The sequence below is a fragment of the Physeter macrocephalus genome, chromosome 18 (genome assembly GCF_002837175.3).
Source record: "Physeter macrocephalus isolate SW-GA chromosome 18, ASM283717v5, whole genome shotgun sequence".
In the NCBI taxonomy this organism is placed as follows: domain Eukaryota; kingdom Metazoa; phylum Chordata; class Mammalia; order Artiodactyla; family Physeteridae; genus Physeter; species Physeter macrocephalus.
Genome location: NC_041231.1, coordinates 94,911,191 through 94,927,491, shown reverse-complemented (window position 1 = coordinate 94,927,491; position 16,301 = coordinate 94,911,191). Strand labels below are relative to the sequence as shown.

General features: G+C 40.8%; 1 protein-coding gene across 1 annotated transcript in view; it reads right to left on the bottom strand.

The window, feature by feature from the left end:
* The window catches only part of KIF13A (kinesin family member 13A), a 227,081-nt gene that overhangs the window by 133,477 nt on the left and 77,303 nt on the right, over positions 1-16,301 (bottom strand). The window contains 1 exon segment of the mRNA XM_055079543.1: positions 3,110-3,122. Coding sequence (XP_054935518.1) covers positions 3,110-3,122 — 13 coding nt within the window.

Genomic DNA, 16,301 nt, shown 5'->3' with positions numbered 1-16,301 from the left:
GCATGTGGGACCTTCCCGGACCAGGGCACGAACCCGTGTCCCCTGCATCGGCAGGCGGACTCTCAACCACTGCGCCACCAGGGAAGCCCCTCTACTTCTTTATTATTTGTTAGTTCTTTTTTTTTTTTTACATCTTTATTGGAGTATAATTGCTTTACAATGTTGTGTTAGTTTCTGCTGTACAACAAAGTGAATCAGCTGTATGCATACATATATCCCCATATTCCCTCCCTCTTGCGGTCTCCCTCCCACCCTCCCTCTATCCCACCCCTTTAGGTCAGCACAAAGCATCAAGCTGATCTCCCTGTGCTATGCAGCAGCTTCCCACTAGCTATCTATTTTACATTTGGTAGTGTATATACGTCAATGCTACTCTCTCACTGAGTCCCAGCTTCCCTTTCCCCTCCGTGTCCTCAAGTCCATTCTCTACGTCTGCATCTTTATTTCTGCCCTGGCACTAGGCCCATCAGTACCATTTTTTTAGATTCCATATATATACGTTCGCATAGTTCTTGTTCACGTTGCCTTATCTTGCAATGCACCTCTATCTTTGATTGGATGCTGCACATTATATTTTTTAAATGCCTTGTAGAATCATTAGAGACAGGATTACATTTGCTTTCCTGCCAAGTGAGATGGGGACCTGCATTCTAGGATCACTTTGATCCATTTTTAGTGCTCGAGACTTCCTGGATCACACAAAGAAACTTGCAATCACACAGCAATCCATGTGAGGACTGGTTTACTTCTGTTTCACCCTTACACCCCACCCAAGGCTGGGTTGCAAACCATGTTGTCAACCAAAACCATAAGAAGTTTGCCAAGGATTCCACCTCTGGAAGACCCTGAATTCCAACACTTTTCCCCCCTAGGTCCCCTAGACCCTACAAGACTGTCAGAAACACAGCTCTGCCTTTAAGCTACTTTTGTCTGAATGGCAAACACCCAAATACCAGATTCACCTCTCTACATTTCCACCTCCTCTTAGATCTTGGTCTGGTAATTGTCCATTAACTTGGTATTTTTCCAGTGCCTACAAGTATAGGTTTTTAATATTTTGTCCAGTCTTAGCTGCCAGTTCTGCAGAAGTCAGAATAGGACTCTTCATGCTATGAGTTCCACAAATATTTTCCTCTTGTGGCCTTTAACACAACTGATTTTATATTGTGCATATGTTCCCTACCCCAACCGCTTTAGAATGCTAGGATCAGGTCTGATTCATGCAGCACTTGGCCCCTACCCGGAATATTTGTTAAATCGAAACAACCTGTCTTCTTTGATGCTTTTGCTAATTATTCATGTTCAAAATCTCACTGTCTTAAATCAATAAAATTTCATGCTTATATAATCATCATTAAAAATATCTTTCCATTTCCCATTTGTTTTCAATATTTACAGTTTCTGCAAGAAAAGACCTTATCTATTTTACTGTCTTTTTAAAAAATTTGACTCTATTATGTCATTTATTTATTTCAAGATGATCTTTATACTTTCCAGATGTGTCTTATGGCATGCACATACATATTTAAATGTGGTGATTTAACATTCATTTTATTTTGATAATTTCATGACACTTCTTAGGAACTATCAGTAGGATACCTAGTGAAACCACCATACTATAGATACTGGATAGAAAATAACCAGAACATTTTCTGTGTATAAAGCAATTAGCGATTTTTAGAAAATGTGTTTTTGTGCCTCTTTTTCATTTCACTGTTTCTCCTTCATTAAGTAACCATATGTGGAATTGCTCAGGATTTCATTGCCTTTTTCTGTAGGGAAAGAACGAAATATATCACAAGGTTGACTGTCTGTTCTGAAACCTCTAGGAACCAACAGCAAGGGCAGGAAGAGCTACTTAAGGGGAGCTCCCATCTTTCTGAGTAGCAGAGACATTTTTGGTTGCAAATTTTAGGGATACATCCACATCAATAATTGCTCAGGGAGAACCTTCCAATCCCCCAGATTTGGCCAGGATGCCAGTGCTTATACTTCTAAACATCATATATTTCCCCTTTCTTAAAAGATTTCGTATTATTTGTTCAATGTATGCCTTCCTTCTTGGAGCTGGAACTCTTCGTCCCAAGGGCCATTCCTATACTGCCTTCAATAAACATAAAGGCTAACATTTAGCAATTTAGTGGCTTTCAATACTTCAAAAGCTAAGTTAGATTTTCCTTCATAATCCCGGAGGTAAGTAAACCTAATCTATTCTGGATTTCTTCCCCTCACCCAACATGCCTTAGATTCTGACCAGATAATTTGTGTGGGTGTAGCCTGACCTGATCCCATCTCAAAAAACAAAGCTATAACCAGCATCATTGGTCAGGGGCTTGTTGCACTTTTCCTTCCTTTTGGCACTAAGTGTCCCTTGGATATCCAATAAAATACTCACCAGTAATAAAATCAGCCTTCAATTATTTACGAGTTGGTCATTCAGATGCCCTGCTTCTCATTTTCTTCTTTTCCTACCTACTCTCTAACTTTTGGGCTTCTCACTGGCACACATGCCATCAAAGGCTGGCCAGAACAAGGGGGCTAGCTCTAATTAGTGGACTTTGTGATTGGCTAGAAACTCCAAAAAAAGCACATAAAGTTGGTAGATGGTTGAAACCCTAAAAGCTTGGAGAATTTTTCTGATGATATCAATTATTCTTAGTAGGACCCAGAAAAGATAGTTTGTCCAGTCAATAACCATAGTTACTAACCTATCATTATGTTACCATTTTTGTTTTTCCATTTTCTAGGTGGTGATATTATCTAGTTCTCCGCTTACCCAATCTGTGAATTAGGACATTTTATTTCATCTCTCTGAGCCTCATTTCATCATCAATAAAACAGAAACAGTAACCAAACAGGTTTGTTCTGACCCAAGCATTAATTCCAAGAATGAAATAATGTATGAAAGTGCTTTGTAAATGTAGAGGACCATTAGCATTTTATATCATTACCAACATTAATTGTTTGCTCACGGTTTAAGTTTTACATTAGAATGCCAATTTGTCTTCTCAAAAGCAGAGGTGCTTCACATGGGTTATTGTGCTGGATAAAATTCAGGATTTTGGCACACATGGCCAGCATGCATGCCAAATTCCATATCAGTGCTTACCTTGGGAGGTTTCCTGAATGATGGAAACAAAACATTCAGCAGCAGAAGTAGAGAGGGTTGTCAACACAGCAGCCACACGTCAGAAGGAAGCAATGAAAGAGAAAAAAAACAAGGGAAACTCAGCATCTTGATTACATGATCTGAAAGATATTCAACTTCACAAAGATAGGAGCCATATTCACTTCACTGCCTGAGGTGATAAACTTTTATATTTGTTCAAAAATATAGTGCGGGCATCAGTTTCTTTCCTGGTTTAATAGAATGGATCCAGTCATTCAGAGGTATTTTTAATGATTCTAAAAAAGCCAACAAAAAGAGCATCAGAATAAAGAAAGATGTTGCAGTCATACTGCATGCAGTCAAATACTTTAAAATCAATTTTCACATTTAAGTTTTTCTTAAATTCACCTTAATATACATGTATATTTCCTTTGAAAAAATACTCTAATCAATATGGGATATTTTTCCCCAATTAAAAACCATGGTTTAGATGACAATTTTCACATATTTCAACCCTGAATAAAAATTTAAAAGCAAGTTACATCCTTCCTTAATCACCAACAACACACGCATTTTTTTTTTTTTTTTGCGATACGCGGGCCTCTCACCGTTGTGGCCTCTCCCGCTACGGAGCACAGGCTCAGGACGCGCAGGCTCAGCGGCCATGGCTCACGGGCCCAGCCGCTCCGCGGCATGTGGGATCTTCCCAGACCGGGGCACGAACCCGTGTCCCCTGCATCGTTAGGCTGACTCTCAACCACTGCACCACCAGGGAAGCCCGATGTGGTTATTCTTAATCAACCTCCAAGTTACATCCTTCCTTAATCACCAACAACACACGCATTTTTTTTTTTTTTTGCGATACGCGGGCCTCTCGCCGTTGTGGCCTCTCCCGCTACGGAGCACAGGCTCAGGACGCGCAGGCTCAGCGGCCATGGCTCACGGGCCCAGCCGCTCCGCGGCATGTGGGATCTTCCCAGACCGGGGCACGGACCCGTGTCCCCTGCATCGTGAGGCTGACTCTCAACCACTGCACCACCAGGGAAGCCCGATGTGGTTATTCTTAATCAACCTCCAATATCATCAATTCAGAAACTGCAAAATTATTGTTAAATAGAAATGGGGGAATTTTTCCAGTGGCTTTAATCCTTCTTCACAGGGAATAGAATCATGAGAATAAGAAATGGATTTTCCAGGGCAGAGGGCATGGAAACCAAAAGGTACAGGCAAAACCAGCATGGTGCTCTTTCTCCACCATTGTGTCTAACACTTCCCACAGAACTCTGAGGGCCCCAAATAAAACCCAGAGCTCCGAATCAAGGAAAGAAACTCCATGGATTCCACAATCAGGTAGGTAACTCTAACCTTTAAATCTAGGGAAAGAAAATCATGACATTTCTTATAATGATGAAGATAAAAAATTATCTTCTTGAAATTCCATAAATTAGCTAAAAAGCAAATGAGTCCTTATGTTAAGACCCCAGGAAGGCACAATAGGAATGTGATTTTTGTCTTCAGGTTTTAGAGAGAAACTTTCTAGAAAAACTGGTATCTCTGGCTGCTATTAAGCAAGTCTCAACATTCTGTGCGTCTGTCCTTTAAAACAAGATAAACGTTTAGAGATGTTGTTATAAAATTGCATGAGTGTTTTTAATTCTAAGAAAGCCAGGGGTCTTTGTGCATAAGACTTGAGGTTTCTGCCAAGAAAATGTCCTTAAGTGGAACAACTGCTCTAGATGGCATCTGTTCTGAGCAGGCAGAACAATGATGAAAACCTCACACACAGTACTTTTGACAATGCCTTCTCTTATTTTGCTTGCTTGATTTTTTAAAAGCCATTTAAATCACGGCTTTATTTAACAGGGTAAAGAAAAGCCACTTGACTTGGCTTGCGATAAGGCAACCATATGAAACAGCATGGGCCAAATTAATAAAATATATGCTTCGCATTTAGGCTACAATGAACCAAGTAATCTAATGGGGGTAGAACATGCTAACAGAAATCCCAGGGATTTCTCCAGGGTTCTCATGCGCTTCAGGACTGTACAATAACCGTCACCAGTGGCACAGAACAAGTGCTGGTTTGTAGCCAGTAGTACACTGACCTCCTTCGCTGTCCAATAATAGAGTTATCCTTCCCTTACTGACATTTTAATACAGTTTTCTTTATTCCTATCAGGAAACCAGTCCTATTTCAACATTTTAAGTACTTCGTAAGTATACCCCTCTCTCTTAGAAAGATAGCACATAACATGGGAATGCCAATGTAATTCTGCTACCTTCTTTCGTGTTTCTAAGGATGGTTTGTTAAGAATAAAGGGAGACTGGGATGCATGGGAGAAAGGCAAGTCACTAAGTGAAACTGCCACTACCCAAATTACTCATCGCTTAGTTTAGAACAAGGATCCTGGCTACAGAAGGAAAAGTAGGTCATTTAGTTTATCACAACTGTACTTCATTAATTGGTAAACAAACATTTCTTGAGGTTTGAATTAGGTGATAAGCAACTAAGTTATCCTAATTCAGAACCATAGTTTACTGCCCCAATCCCCAGAGGTTATATATCATTTTGGGGGGCCTGTGAAGAAAAATTTTTCCAACATGAGTAATACTGATACTACAACCAAATACGGCATGCTATCCTTTGGGATAAAAACAACTAATGTGATATTGCAATGTAAAGATAAAAATTCTCACACATGTATCTATGAAAGAAAATTAATATAAAAATCTATCAGGAACATAATCAATATTAAATACTTTTTTTTTAAAGTTACAGCCTTTGTTGATTATATCTATAAAGTCTTATCAACAAAGAGTTCCATCTAACTCTGTTAGGTCCAGCCTATTGCTGATACCTGCGCGGCTCACTTAGAGAAAGAGGCGATATTCCTGGCTAACAAACATCCAATGAACTACAAAGAACATCCCTTTGCAAAACACCAAAGCTTCCTTCCTCTCCAAGGACAAGCAAGCTGATGGATCTCTTCAAGGTCACCCACGCTGTGTGCATTTCTCACACAACTCATGTAATTTCCATGCCTTTCACCCGCTTCTGCCCGATAGAGTTTCTCCTCTCCAACATCCAGCTCAAGGCTCCACTCTCTCAATTCCTCGTCAATTGTTTGAGAGCACCTTGGCCTTCACTACCTCTGATACCCCAGGATTCCTATGGTCAACAAAACAGCCTAACACTCACGAGCACACATAAAGTCCTGTAGCCTTCAGTGATTCTGTCTGAATTGGAATCTCGTGTATCCTCAAGACCTAAACCCCTTGAAAGCAGAGGCTATGCCACATACTACTTGCATGATCTCAGTCCCCAATGCCACATATTTATGTAGAACTGAAATCATTATAAGAACTCAGAAGTAATTTTTTACATTAATGGGTTAAACATAATCTAGATGTGAGGATTTTCTTCCACCACCAGCTCAATCCCACAATTCCAAAATTTGGGGGCAAGATTTTTTTTTTTTTTTCTTTTTTTGGCCATGCCACGTGGCTTGTAGGATCTTAGTTCCCCAACCAGGGATCAAACCTGGGAATTTCCACGGGGGCAAAATTGCTTGCATTTAATAGCAGAGAAGATGTCAAGGATTGTCAGAAAATGTAGACTGTTTCCAATGTCTTACTTTAAAATAATTATTTCTCTACATCAGCATTCAAACAGAGAAGTTCGATGGGATGCGAACAAGGGTCAAGTCCTCAGAACCTTCGGAGGTCAACTAGGTTCAGAAATGCAGGTTCAGTTTGGTGAGATGAGAGGAGACACACACACATGGAAAAGGGGCTGTAAAGATAAGCTGGATCTATATCGGGCCAGGTCTTGAAATGAGCCATCAGTACTTAATTTAGTAGATAGTACAAACCTAAAAAGTTTAACAAGAGAGTGAAATAAATAAGGCAGTATAAATAGCATATTACAATGACAGCAATCCTATATAGCTGTCGTTCTTTCCTCACACCTCACACTGAAAGATTTCTGGGACAAGGAGTCTTTTGTCCATTATTTACAGCCTATTGACTACAGTGAGCTCTTACAAGTTAGATGGCCAAAGACCCTGATATCCACAAGCCCTAACCCCAGTCAGTGCTTCAAGAGACATGAATGATCAGTGACTTCTTCTGAAACAGAAAGTTCTCTTCCATGTGTTAATGATGTCATTGATTGATGGTTGGAAACTGCCACAACCTACAGCAGAAAGATATAGAGCTAAATGACATTTGACTCCTGGAGATTTCTCTAAGGACATATACTTTATAAAGCCCTTGATTTTCACTTCCCACTTGGAGAGCTAAACATTGGGTCACAACAGAGTCCAAGTAACCCTGTTAACCAGCAAGTGTGTAATGAGTACCGATTCCTACACTGCACATCATAGGTGCTTTGAGGGATATTAGAGGAATGAGGCATGATCTCTGACCTCAAGAAGCTTAACACCTTGTAACAGAGACAGATACATACGTGAATAACTAATATCAAGTGGACTGTGATGAGTGTCAAAGCACAGACAGAAACAAAGAGCTATATTCAGTCAACAAATATTTAAACACATACTGTGTGCTACTTTGTTGAGGTACAAAAATAAATTAGACATGCTGCCTTTCAGACAACAATAAATGGAACTTATACACATTCTGTGATGTGCAGAGACGCCCCAAAGAGGGAAATATAAACTGGGAAAGAAGAGAAGTTTCTCAGAGAGGGAAATCTAGAAGGCTGAATAGAGGCACCCAGCTGACAGGGTGAAGAAATGTCATCCCAAAAGGGAGAACCGTGTGTGCAAAAAGCATCGGAGTCCACAGCTCGCTTGAGGACCAGAGCATCGTAGGACTGTTCTGTCACCGAGCTCAGTAGTTTGTCCACAGAAAGAGACAGTGGGACACAGGATGATACCGGTTTGGGATTTGGTTGGATAGGTAGGTATAAAGGTTCATCTTCAATGACAGTTGATTAACTTTAGTTTGAAGATAAGTTTATATACTTGTATACCAACAAATGAACATATTCATATATTTAAAACATATAACAAGCACTTCTATGAGTTATAAAAAGCAGATGGGGTTACATATTTTGAAGAGCCTCTCAAACCAACCACAAGAAGAATGCAAATGCCAAAAGCATTAAATTCCATGACAAAGCCTGGTTTTAAAACCTTAAAAAAGAGGTATTAGAGTCAGCAGGTTATAAAGCTTATATGAAGCTACAGCAAAATTTTCTGAACACTGATGAAGCTGATTCATTTTTTTTAACTTTTTATTTTATACTGGAGTATAGCCGATTAACAATGTTGTGATTTTTGAGGTGCACAGCAAAGAGACTCAGCCATACATATGCATGTATCCATTCTCCCCCAGACTCCCCTCCCATCCAGGCTGCCCCATAACACTTAGCAGAGTTCCCTGGGCTATACAGTAGGTCTTTGTTGGTTATCCTTTTTAAACAGGAAGCTGATTCATTTAAGGGGAAATGTTACCAACCAGAGCAGACTTTTAACACCAATGTATCTGGTTTGCTTGGAAGAGTATGTCCTCTGGAATCTACTGGGTTTAAGGTATGTTTAATACTGTTTTCCTCCTAACCTCCTATTTTCTAGAAGACTTTGATTTTTCTACCTATGAATATTTCTGACGCTGGTGCTTTACAAGAACTCAAATCCCTGTGGTTGGACAGAGGCTGATACGGTCCAAGGGGAAGATCCAATAGAGCACAGGTTGGGTCGAGAAGGAAGTCAAATCAGGAGGAGGATGACAGACTGGGAGAAAACAGCAAGCAAGAAACTCGTGGTCTGGATAAAGTGAAAGAGCAAAGATGGTGTAGTGGTAGCAAGAGAAGATGCTACAGTCAATGACTGAGGTGTAATATTTCAGAACGGTAAACTCTAAGCTGGTCATAGCACTATGTCTGTGAAACGGAATGGACGATCATCACTTTAATTAATAACTAACACTTATGGAGCTCTAACTATATTTTTCTGTTAGTCCTACCTGATTTTACTCATTTAACATATTTGATAACCCTATGAAGTTCCCTTTATTATCTTTTTTCAGATGAAAAATACTGGGTGTAAGGAACAGAGATGGCATGACTTCCTCAAAGTCACACAGTTAATTGGCAGCAGCGCCATGATTCAAGCCCAGGTTGTCTCTGGCTGTAGAAAACCCCCCCCACAACTCATAACAGCTACAGTATATTGCCTCTTTTGAGTCTAGAAGATTTTAGTGAAAGCTCTTTGAGCCTAGGCTAGGGTCCTGGATAGCAATCTATGTGAATGCTCCATGATGCGGCTCCTCTGTGTCCACATGGGTCATCCACGTGGTTAATGGTATCAGTTAGCTCTGTGTCGAGGTCCTTCAGGAATGTGTAGGAGAGTCTCAAAGGAGGAATGGCTTTTACACGCAAGAGAGGAATGGCTGCTCCATGGCAGTGTAGAGTCAGAAGAAGGTGGCAAACTACCACCTTCCCTGGGGGAGCAGAAAATTGAGCACCCCTGGAGAGGGCTAGGAATAAAGCCACAAAAATGTGTATGTAGATGTGCTGGGAGCAAACGTCAGGCAGAGAAGAGCAGAAACAAAGTTGGAGAGTACAGGGTATGCTCAGGGAGCAACAGGTACACAGAGCAGATTGAGAACAATCAAGTAGAAATAATAGACAGCAACCAAAGTACAGAGGGCACTGAGTGCCACTTAGACTTTGACTTCTCCCAGAAGCAATTGTTATGGATGGTTTGTGCAATGAATGTAACATGGCCAGATGTGTTTTAAGAGGGTGTGATCGAGGCCACACCGACTACAGAGTCAGCAGTGAGATGTACTGGTGACCCTCTACTTGGCAACGACCGCAGCCTGTGTGGTGTGTAGGCTGGCACAGAGGCAAAGGCAAGAGAAAAAGTAGGATGGAAAGGAGAGAGCAAACAGTTGATTTGAAGGAAGATTCTGTAAAATGTGTTGACTGACGTGCCCCACCACCTGACCTCCCCCCTCTACATCTGCAAGGATGGAACCACCGCTGCGTGGTGTGGAATGATTTCTTATGGTCCTTCCGTTGCAGACCTTGGAGCTGCCCTGGTGAGATGAATGAAGGAACAAATGGCTTCAATTATCTTCGTATTTTACATGTTGTTGAGTTTAAAAATTCCACATGCATCTGCAATTAAAAAACCCAATCATCCCAATATTCCTTCAGTGTGAACTACTTCTTTTAAAAATTTACCACTCCATTTAACTTGCTCTCATTTTCAGTAAAACTCAAAAAGAAAAACTGAACTAAATTGATACCAGAGTAGAAAGACTTGTGGCTTAATTTTGGTGGGGGGGCGGGGTATATTTTGGACTACATCTTTCTGGCATAACTACATTTGGCTGGAATTTCTGCAAGAAGTAAGACAGGATAGTGGTGAATATTTAAGGATTTGGAGCCAAACAACTCTAGCTCTGCCATCAGCTAGCCATGTTGACTTGGGACACATTTATGTAACCCCTCTGAGCCTCAGTTCCTGTGTTTATAAAATGGGGAAAGAAGGGGAGTTCCCTGGTGGCCTAGTGGTTAGGGTTTGGTGCTTTCACTGTGGAGGTCCGGGTTCGATTCCTGGTTGGGGAACCATCCTGCATGCCATGCAGCGTGGCCAAAATACAAAAAATAAATAAAAATAAATTTAAAAAAATAAAATGAGTCTAGAAAAGCACCCCTTCAGGACCACACTCAGTGGCCAGGATAATGCTACACACCACTGGTACACACTTATTGTTCAATAAATGTTACATGCTATTGTTGGTGCTACAACAAACAGCCCTCCTGGATAATGAATGCAAAATGTTAACATAGCTCCAACTAATTTTATCTAGGAAAAAGTTACTGGGAGCTGAAGAACAAGAGCACTTTCTTTTGGCAATAGAGAAAAGTTATGTTCATAAAAGTGAAGAGAAACATGATGTTTAAAATACGCTCTTCAGACAAGGACAGCTGAATGTCGACCATTGTTGGAACGCCGCCAACGGATATATGGATGGTCTTATACTCTTTAAAAAAAGTTCAAGATGTTCAAAATGTTTTCAGAAGTGAGTTTTAGAGGAAAAAAAGAATACACGAGCATGAAAGTGAACACAAAATATTCTGAGTCTCAAGTGTCCTTGCTGGGAAGACAGGAATGACTGAGGGGGTCAGCAGCAATGAGGACCACCTGGGAGCAACAGAGAGGCAGCCCAGGACTGGGAGGAGACCCCAGGCCCAGAAAGGTACCCTGCATTCTTTTTCCTTCAGTGACGGCATACCTTAAACGGATGTATAATAGTAAAATCTTGAGGGGAAAAAACGCTCACTATGCTGTCAATGACACAGTGATTTCTGGCTATGACAGCACTTCTAAAACAGGGTTTTTTCCCCATAAGGAAAAAAAAAAGGTTTTTAAGAAAACACATATGATAAAGGAAGGAAAAGAATAGAGAGAAAAAACAAACTTTGGAAATAATTAGATAAATACATATGAAGTTGAACACCCTTATAAGAACTAAACTAGGACATTAATTTTTTTTTAGCAAAGAGCCAAGAGCAGGTGCATAATGGCCAACACTTCAGCATACATCATCGGGCTGATCTCACTTGACATCTGGCCCCATGCACTGCTACACCCATGACAGCTGACAAAGTGACCACGGGGATAATGATTTAATTTTAAAGGTAGCCTTTATTTTAAAATGACCCAGTATTTTTAAATTTGTCATTTATTTTCTCAGTATGAAGCTGAAGAATCTAGAAGTACTATTTCAGGACTTGGAAAGCTGGCATTAAAAAAGTTCAGGGCAGGAATAAAGACGCAGATGTAGAAAATGGACTTGAGGACACGGGGAGGGGGAAGGGGAAGCTGGGACGAAGTGAGAGTGTGGCACTGACATATATACACTACTAAGTGTAAGACAGATAGCTAGTGGGAAGCAGCCGCATAGCACAGGGAGATAAGCTTGGTGCTTTGTGACCACCTAGAGGGGTGGGATAGGGAGGGTGGGAGGGAGATGCAAGAAGGAGGGGATATGGGGATATATATATGCATACAGCTGATTCACTTTGTTATACAGCAGAAACTAACACAACATTGTAAAGCGATTATACTCCAATAAAGATACTAAAAAAAAAAAAAAAAGGTCAGGGGTCAGCATTAGAAACAGAACCCAAAGGAGCAAACAGTTTTTGGCCCTTTCCCAAAATAATACCTTGAATTTTCAGCTGAGTACCAAAGCACAGAACTGCATTACCGAAGTAAGATATGCCCTATAGGCCACGAAGAACATTTATAGTTTGAAAGCTTCACTACTGTAGTCCACTGAAATGAACAGCGAGACAAGGTGATTTAAAAAAAAAAAAAAAAGTGCCGTTTTGTTAGTCTTTGTCAAAAACATTTTCTGCTATCATCAAAAAGAACACAATTTAAAAATGCTGGCAAAGGTGTGGAGAAAAGGGAACCCTCCAACACTGTTGGTGGGAATTAAACTGGTGCAGTCACTGTGGAAAACAGTACGGAGGTTTCTCAAAAAACTAAAAATAGTACTACCTTATAACCCAGCAATTCCACTCCTGGGTATATGTCTTAAAAAAATAAACAGAACCACTAATTCGGAAAGATACATGCACCCCAATGTTTATGGCAGCATTATTTACAATTGCCAAGATAAGGAAGCAACCTAAGTGACCATCAACAGACGAATGGATAAAGATGTGGTGCTATATATACAATGAACTGCTACTCAGCCATAAAAAAGAATGAAATGTTGCATTTGCAACAACATGGATGGACTTGGAGGGTACTATGCTGAGTGAAGTAAGTCAGACAGAGAAAGACAAATACTGTATGATATCACTTATATGTGGAATCTAAAAAATAAACAAACTAGTGAATATAACTAAAAAGAAACAGAGTCACAGATATAGAGAACAAACTAGTGGTTACCAGTGGGGAGAGGGAAAGCGGGGAGGGGCAAGAGAGGGGTAGGGGATTAAGAGGTATAAACTACTATGTATAAAATAAATAAGCTACAAGGATATATTGTACAACACAGGGAATATAGCCAATATTTTGTAATAACTATAAATGAAACACAACCTCTAAAAATTGTGAATCACTATGTTGTACACCTGAAATTTATATAGTATTATACATCAACTAAACCTCATTTTAAAAAACCTGTGTTTTAAAAAATATGAATAGCAGTAATAAAAATTTTTTAATTACAAAAACATTTTTCTGCAATAAAGATGTATCAACTTTATTATAGAAGCAAGAAACTTCTGAAATAAAGTGAATAAGAGCAAAGTCTTAGAATTCCCACTAGAGGTTTTCTAGTCACTTCAAGTTTTATAAATTAATTTCATTATTTTACAACTCTGATGATCCCCCCAAAATGTTCTAGGGTTGTAAGAATGTATAAATATAATACAATAAAATTCCATTTTTAAAAATCATCATTTTTTTCTGCACAAATATACAATCTCTCTGCCACCCAGCAAGACTCAAGTTTTAAAGACATAGGCCATACCATCTCCACTGACTAGGCAGGGAGACACAGTGATGACCGGCTACTTGAAACTGACTGAAGCCCTCTTGGTGTGCATCAAATGGCTTGCAAATAATTTGTATTCAGTGAGCTCTGGTTAAAGGACCCAATCAGCCAATCAGTGAGTTACCAATCTCTCCTAATATTAGGTTTATTCTACTATGACACTAATAACTACAAATATACTTCTAATAAAAATTTTGTAGGTTAAAATTATTTTTCTTAATAAAAAATTTAATGTCATTCAGGTTGAGTCTGAACTCTAAATACCCCAACCTCAGAGGCGGGGAGAGGGACTGGAGGTTGAACCAATAACCAAAGGCCAATGATTTTGTCACTCATGCCTACATAATGAAAACTTCATAAAAATGCTAACAGATGAGTTTCAGAGAGCTTCCGGGCTGCTGAACACCTGGAGGTGCTGGGAGGGTGTGGTACCCAAAGAGGGCACAGAAGCTCTGCACCACTTCCCACACACCTCATCTCACGCATCCATCTAGCTGTTCCTGAATTGTACCCTTTTACAATAAACCAATAATCTAATAAGTAAACCGTTTTCCTGAGTTCTGTGAGCCACTGTAGCGAATTATCAAACCCAAGGAGGGGGCTGTGGGAACCTCATATTTATAGCCCAGCAGTCAAAAGCAAAAGTAACAACCTGGGAACTGTAAATGGCATCCAAGGGCGGTGCGGGGGGCGGGGGGGCAGCCTTGTGGGACTGAGCCCTTAACTTGTGGGATGTGATGCTAACGCCAGGCAGACAGTGTCAGAATTGGACTGAACTGTAGGACATCCCGCTGGTGTCTGCAGAGAATTGGAGAAGTGGTTGGTGTGGGAAAACCCCTGCACATTTGGTGGCCAGAAGTATTGAAAGTAGTGAAACAGATTTTCCCCTTTACAGTGGTTACTATCTGGACGAAATCTGGAAATATCACCCAGCCCCTCACTCCTCACATTGTAGTTTGAGGGTTGGTGACAGGCAGTCCATGTTACAAATGGTGGCAGACCAGTTGGTTACTGGTCCTGGAGGAGGTAAAAATCTGTTCCAAGGTCCTGGCCAGTCTTACCTTCCTTTAGACATAAAATGCCACAATGCCTCCCTCCTCTGACATTTACAAAAGTATCCATCCATGATGGATTGGAATTAAAAAGGAAAAAGAAACGATCCTTCTGAAAGTTTTTTTTTTTTAGCATTGCTGCCCAGAAGCCAAGTAGAAGTTTTGTAAGAAACTTTCATTTCTACATAATGAACTGGTTAATTAAAAATGATTGCTACAGTAAAATGCAAAACTTGAGTGGAATACATGAACATATCCTCAGTAACTATTAACCCAACATAATGATGTTCATTCAGTATATATATATTTCCAAAATTAAAATGGGTACACAAAGCAAACAGAATGTTTAGCAAGCTATGTGGCATTATTTTACGTAATTACTATCCACTGATAATAGCTTCCCTGCCTTTTCTTTCCCTAATATTGTCAAGGAAAATACCTGAATTGCTCCCCCTAAAGAAACACAGCCAACTACAGCTGTGGGTGTCAGGCCTCTGAGAAGACCCTGGTGGTCTCCGTGGAGCGTCCTCCAGGCCACTGTACGGAGCTCCAGTCTCTCAACGCCACGGCTGCAATTCCCAGTTGCACGGGGGAGCCTGGCAAGAATTCACACTAGACGAACCAAAACAAAGTTGAGCAGAGAAAACATGGCTCTTGTGCAATTTTCTTGCTGTGTCTTCAAAAGTACCATGCAGAGAAGCTCTCAAAAAAAAAAAAAAAAAAAAAAAAAGCAGCAAAGCAGCAGTAAGCACCAATGCTTGATTTTAAATCTAGAATTAAGCACCTCTGTGAGGCCATTCTCAGGCTAGTTCTCGGCTGCTACTACTAGACAAGACCCCAATTAATATGCTGTTTGGAAGAACCATACATTTAACTATCTGGTTTTACTCGTATTTCCAGGATTAATTTTCCACTTATGTGAGAGTCTGTACCTTGATAGCATATACTTATGATACCATGCTTATAATTACATAAACAATATGTACATTTTCTACATGAGGGAGTCAAAACCAAACATCATGCTACATGCAACAGCTTCACGAAAGCAGCAGTATCAGCTGAACAGTAGAGACAGGTAACAGCCTTTTATGAGAGCCAGTCCAGGGAGGAGCCTCAAGATGATGGAAGAGTAAGACGCGGTGATCACCTTCCTCCCCACAAATACATCAGAAATACATCTACAGTGGAACAACTCCTACAGAACACCCACTGAATGCTGGCAGAAGACCTCAGACCTCCCAAAAGGCAAGAAACTCCCCCACGTACCTGGGTAGGGCAAAAGGAAAAAGATAAAACAGAGACAAAAGAATAGGGACGGGACCTTCACCAGTGGGAAGGAGCCGTGAAGGAGGAAAGGTTTCCACACACTAGACGCCCCTTCGCGGGCGGAGACTGCGGGTGGCAGAGGGGGGAAGCTTCGGAGCCACGGAGGAGAGCACAGCCACCGGGTGCGGAGGGCAAAGCGGAGAGATTCCCGCACGGAGGATGGGTGCCAACCAGCACTCACCAGCCCAAGAGGGTTGTCTGCTCACCCGCCGGGGCGGGGGGGGGGCTGGGAGCTGAGGCTCGGGCTTCGGTCGCAGGGA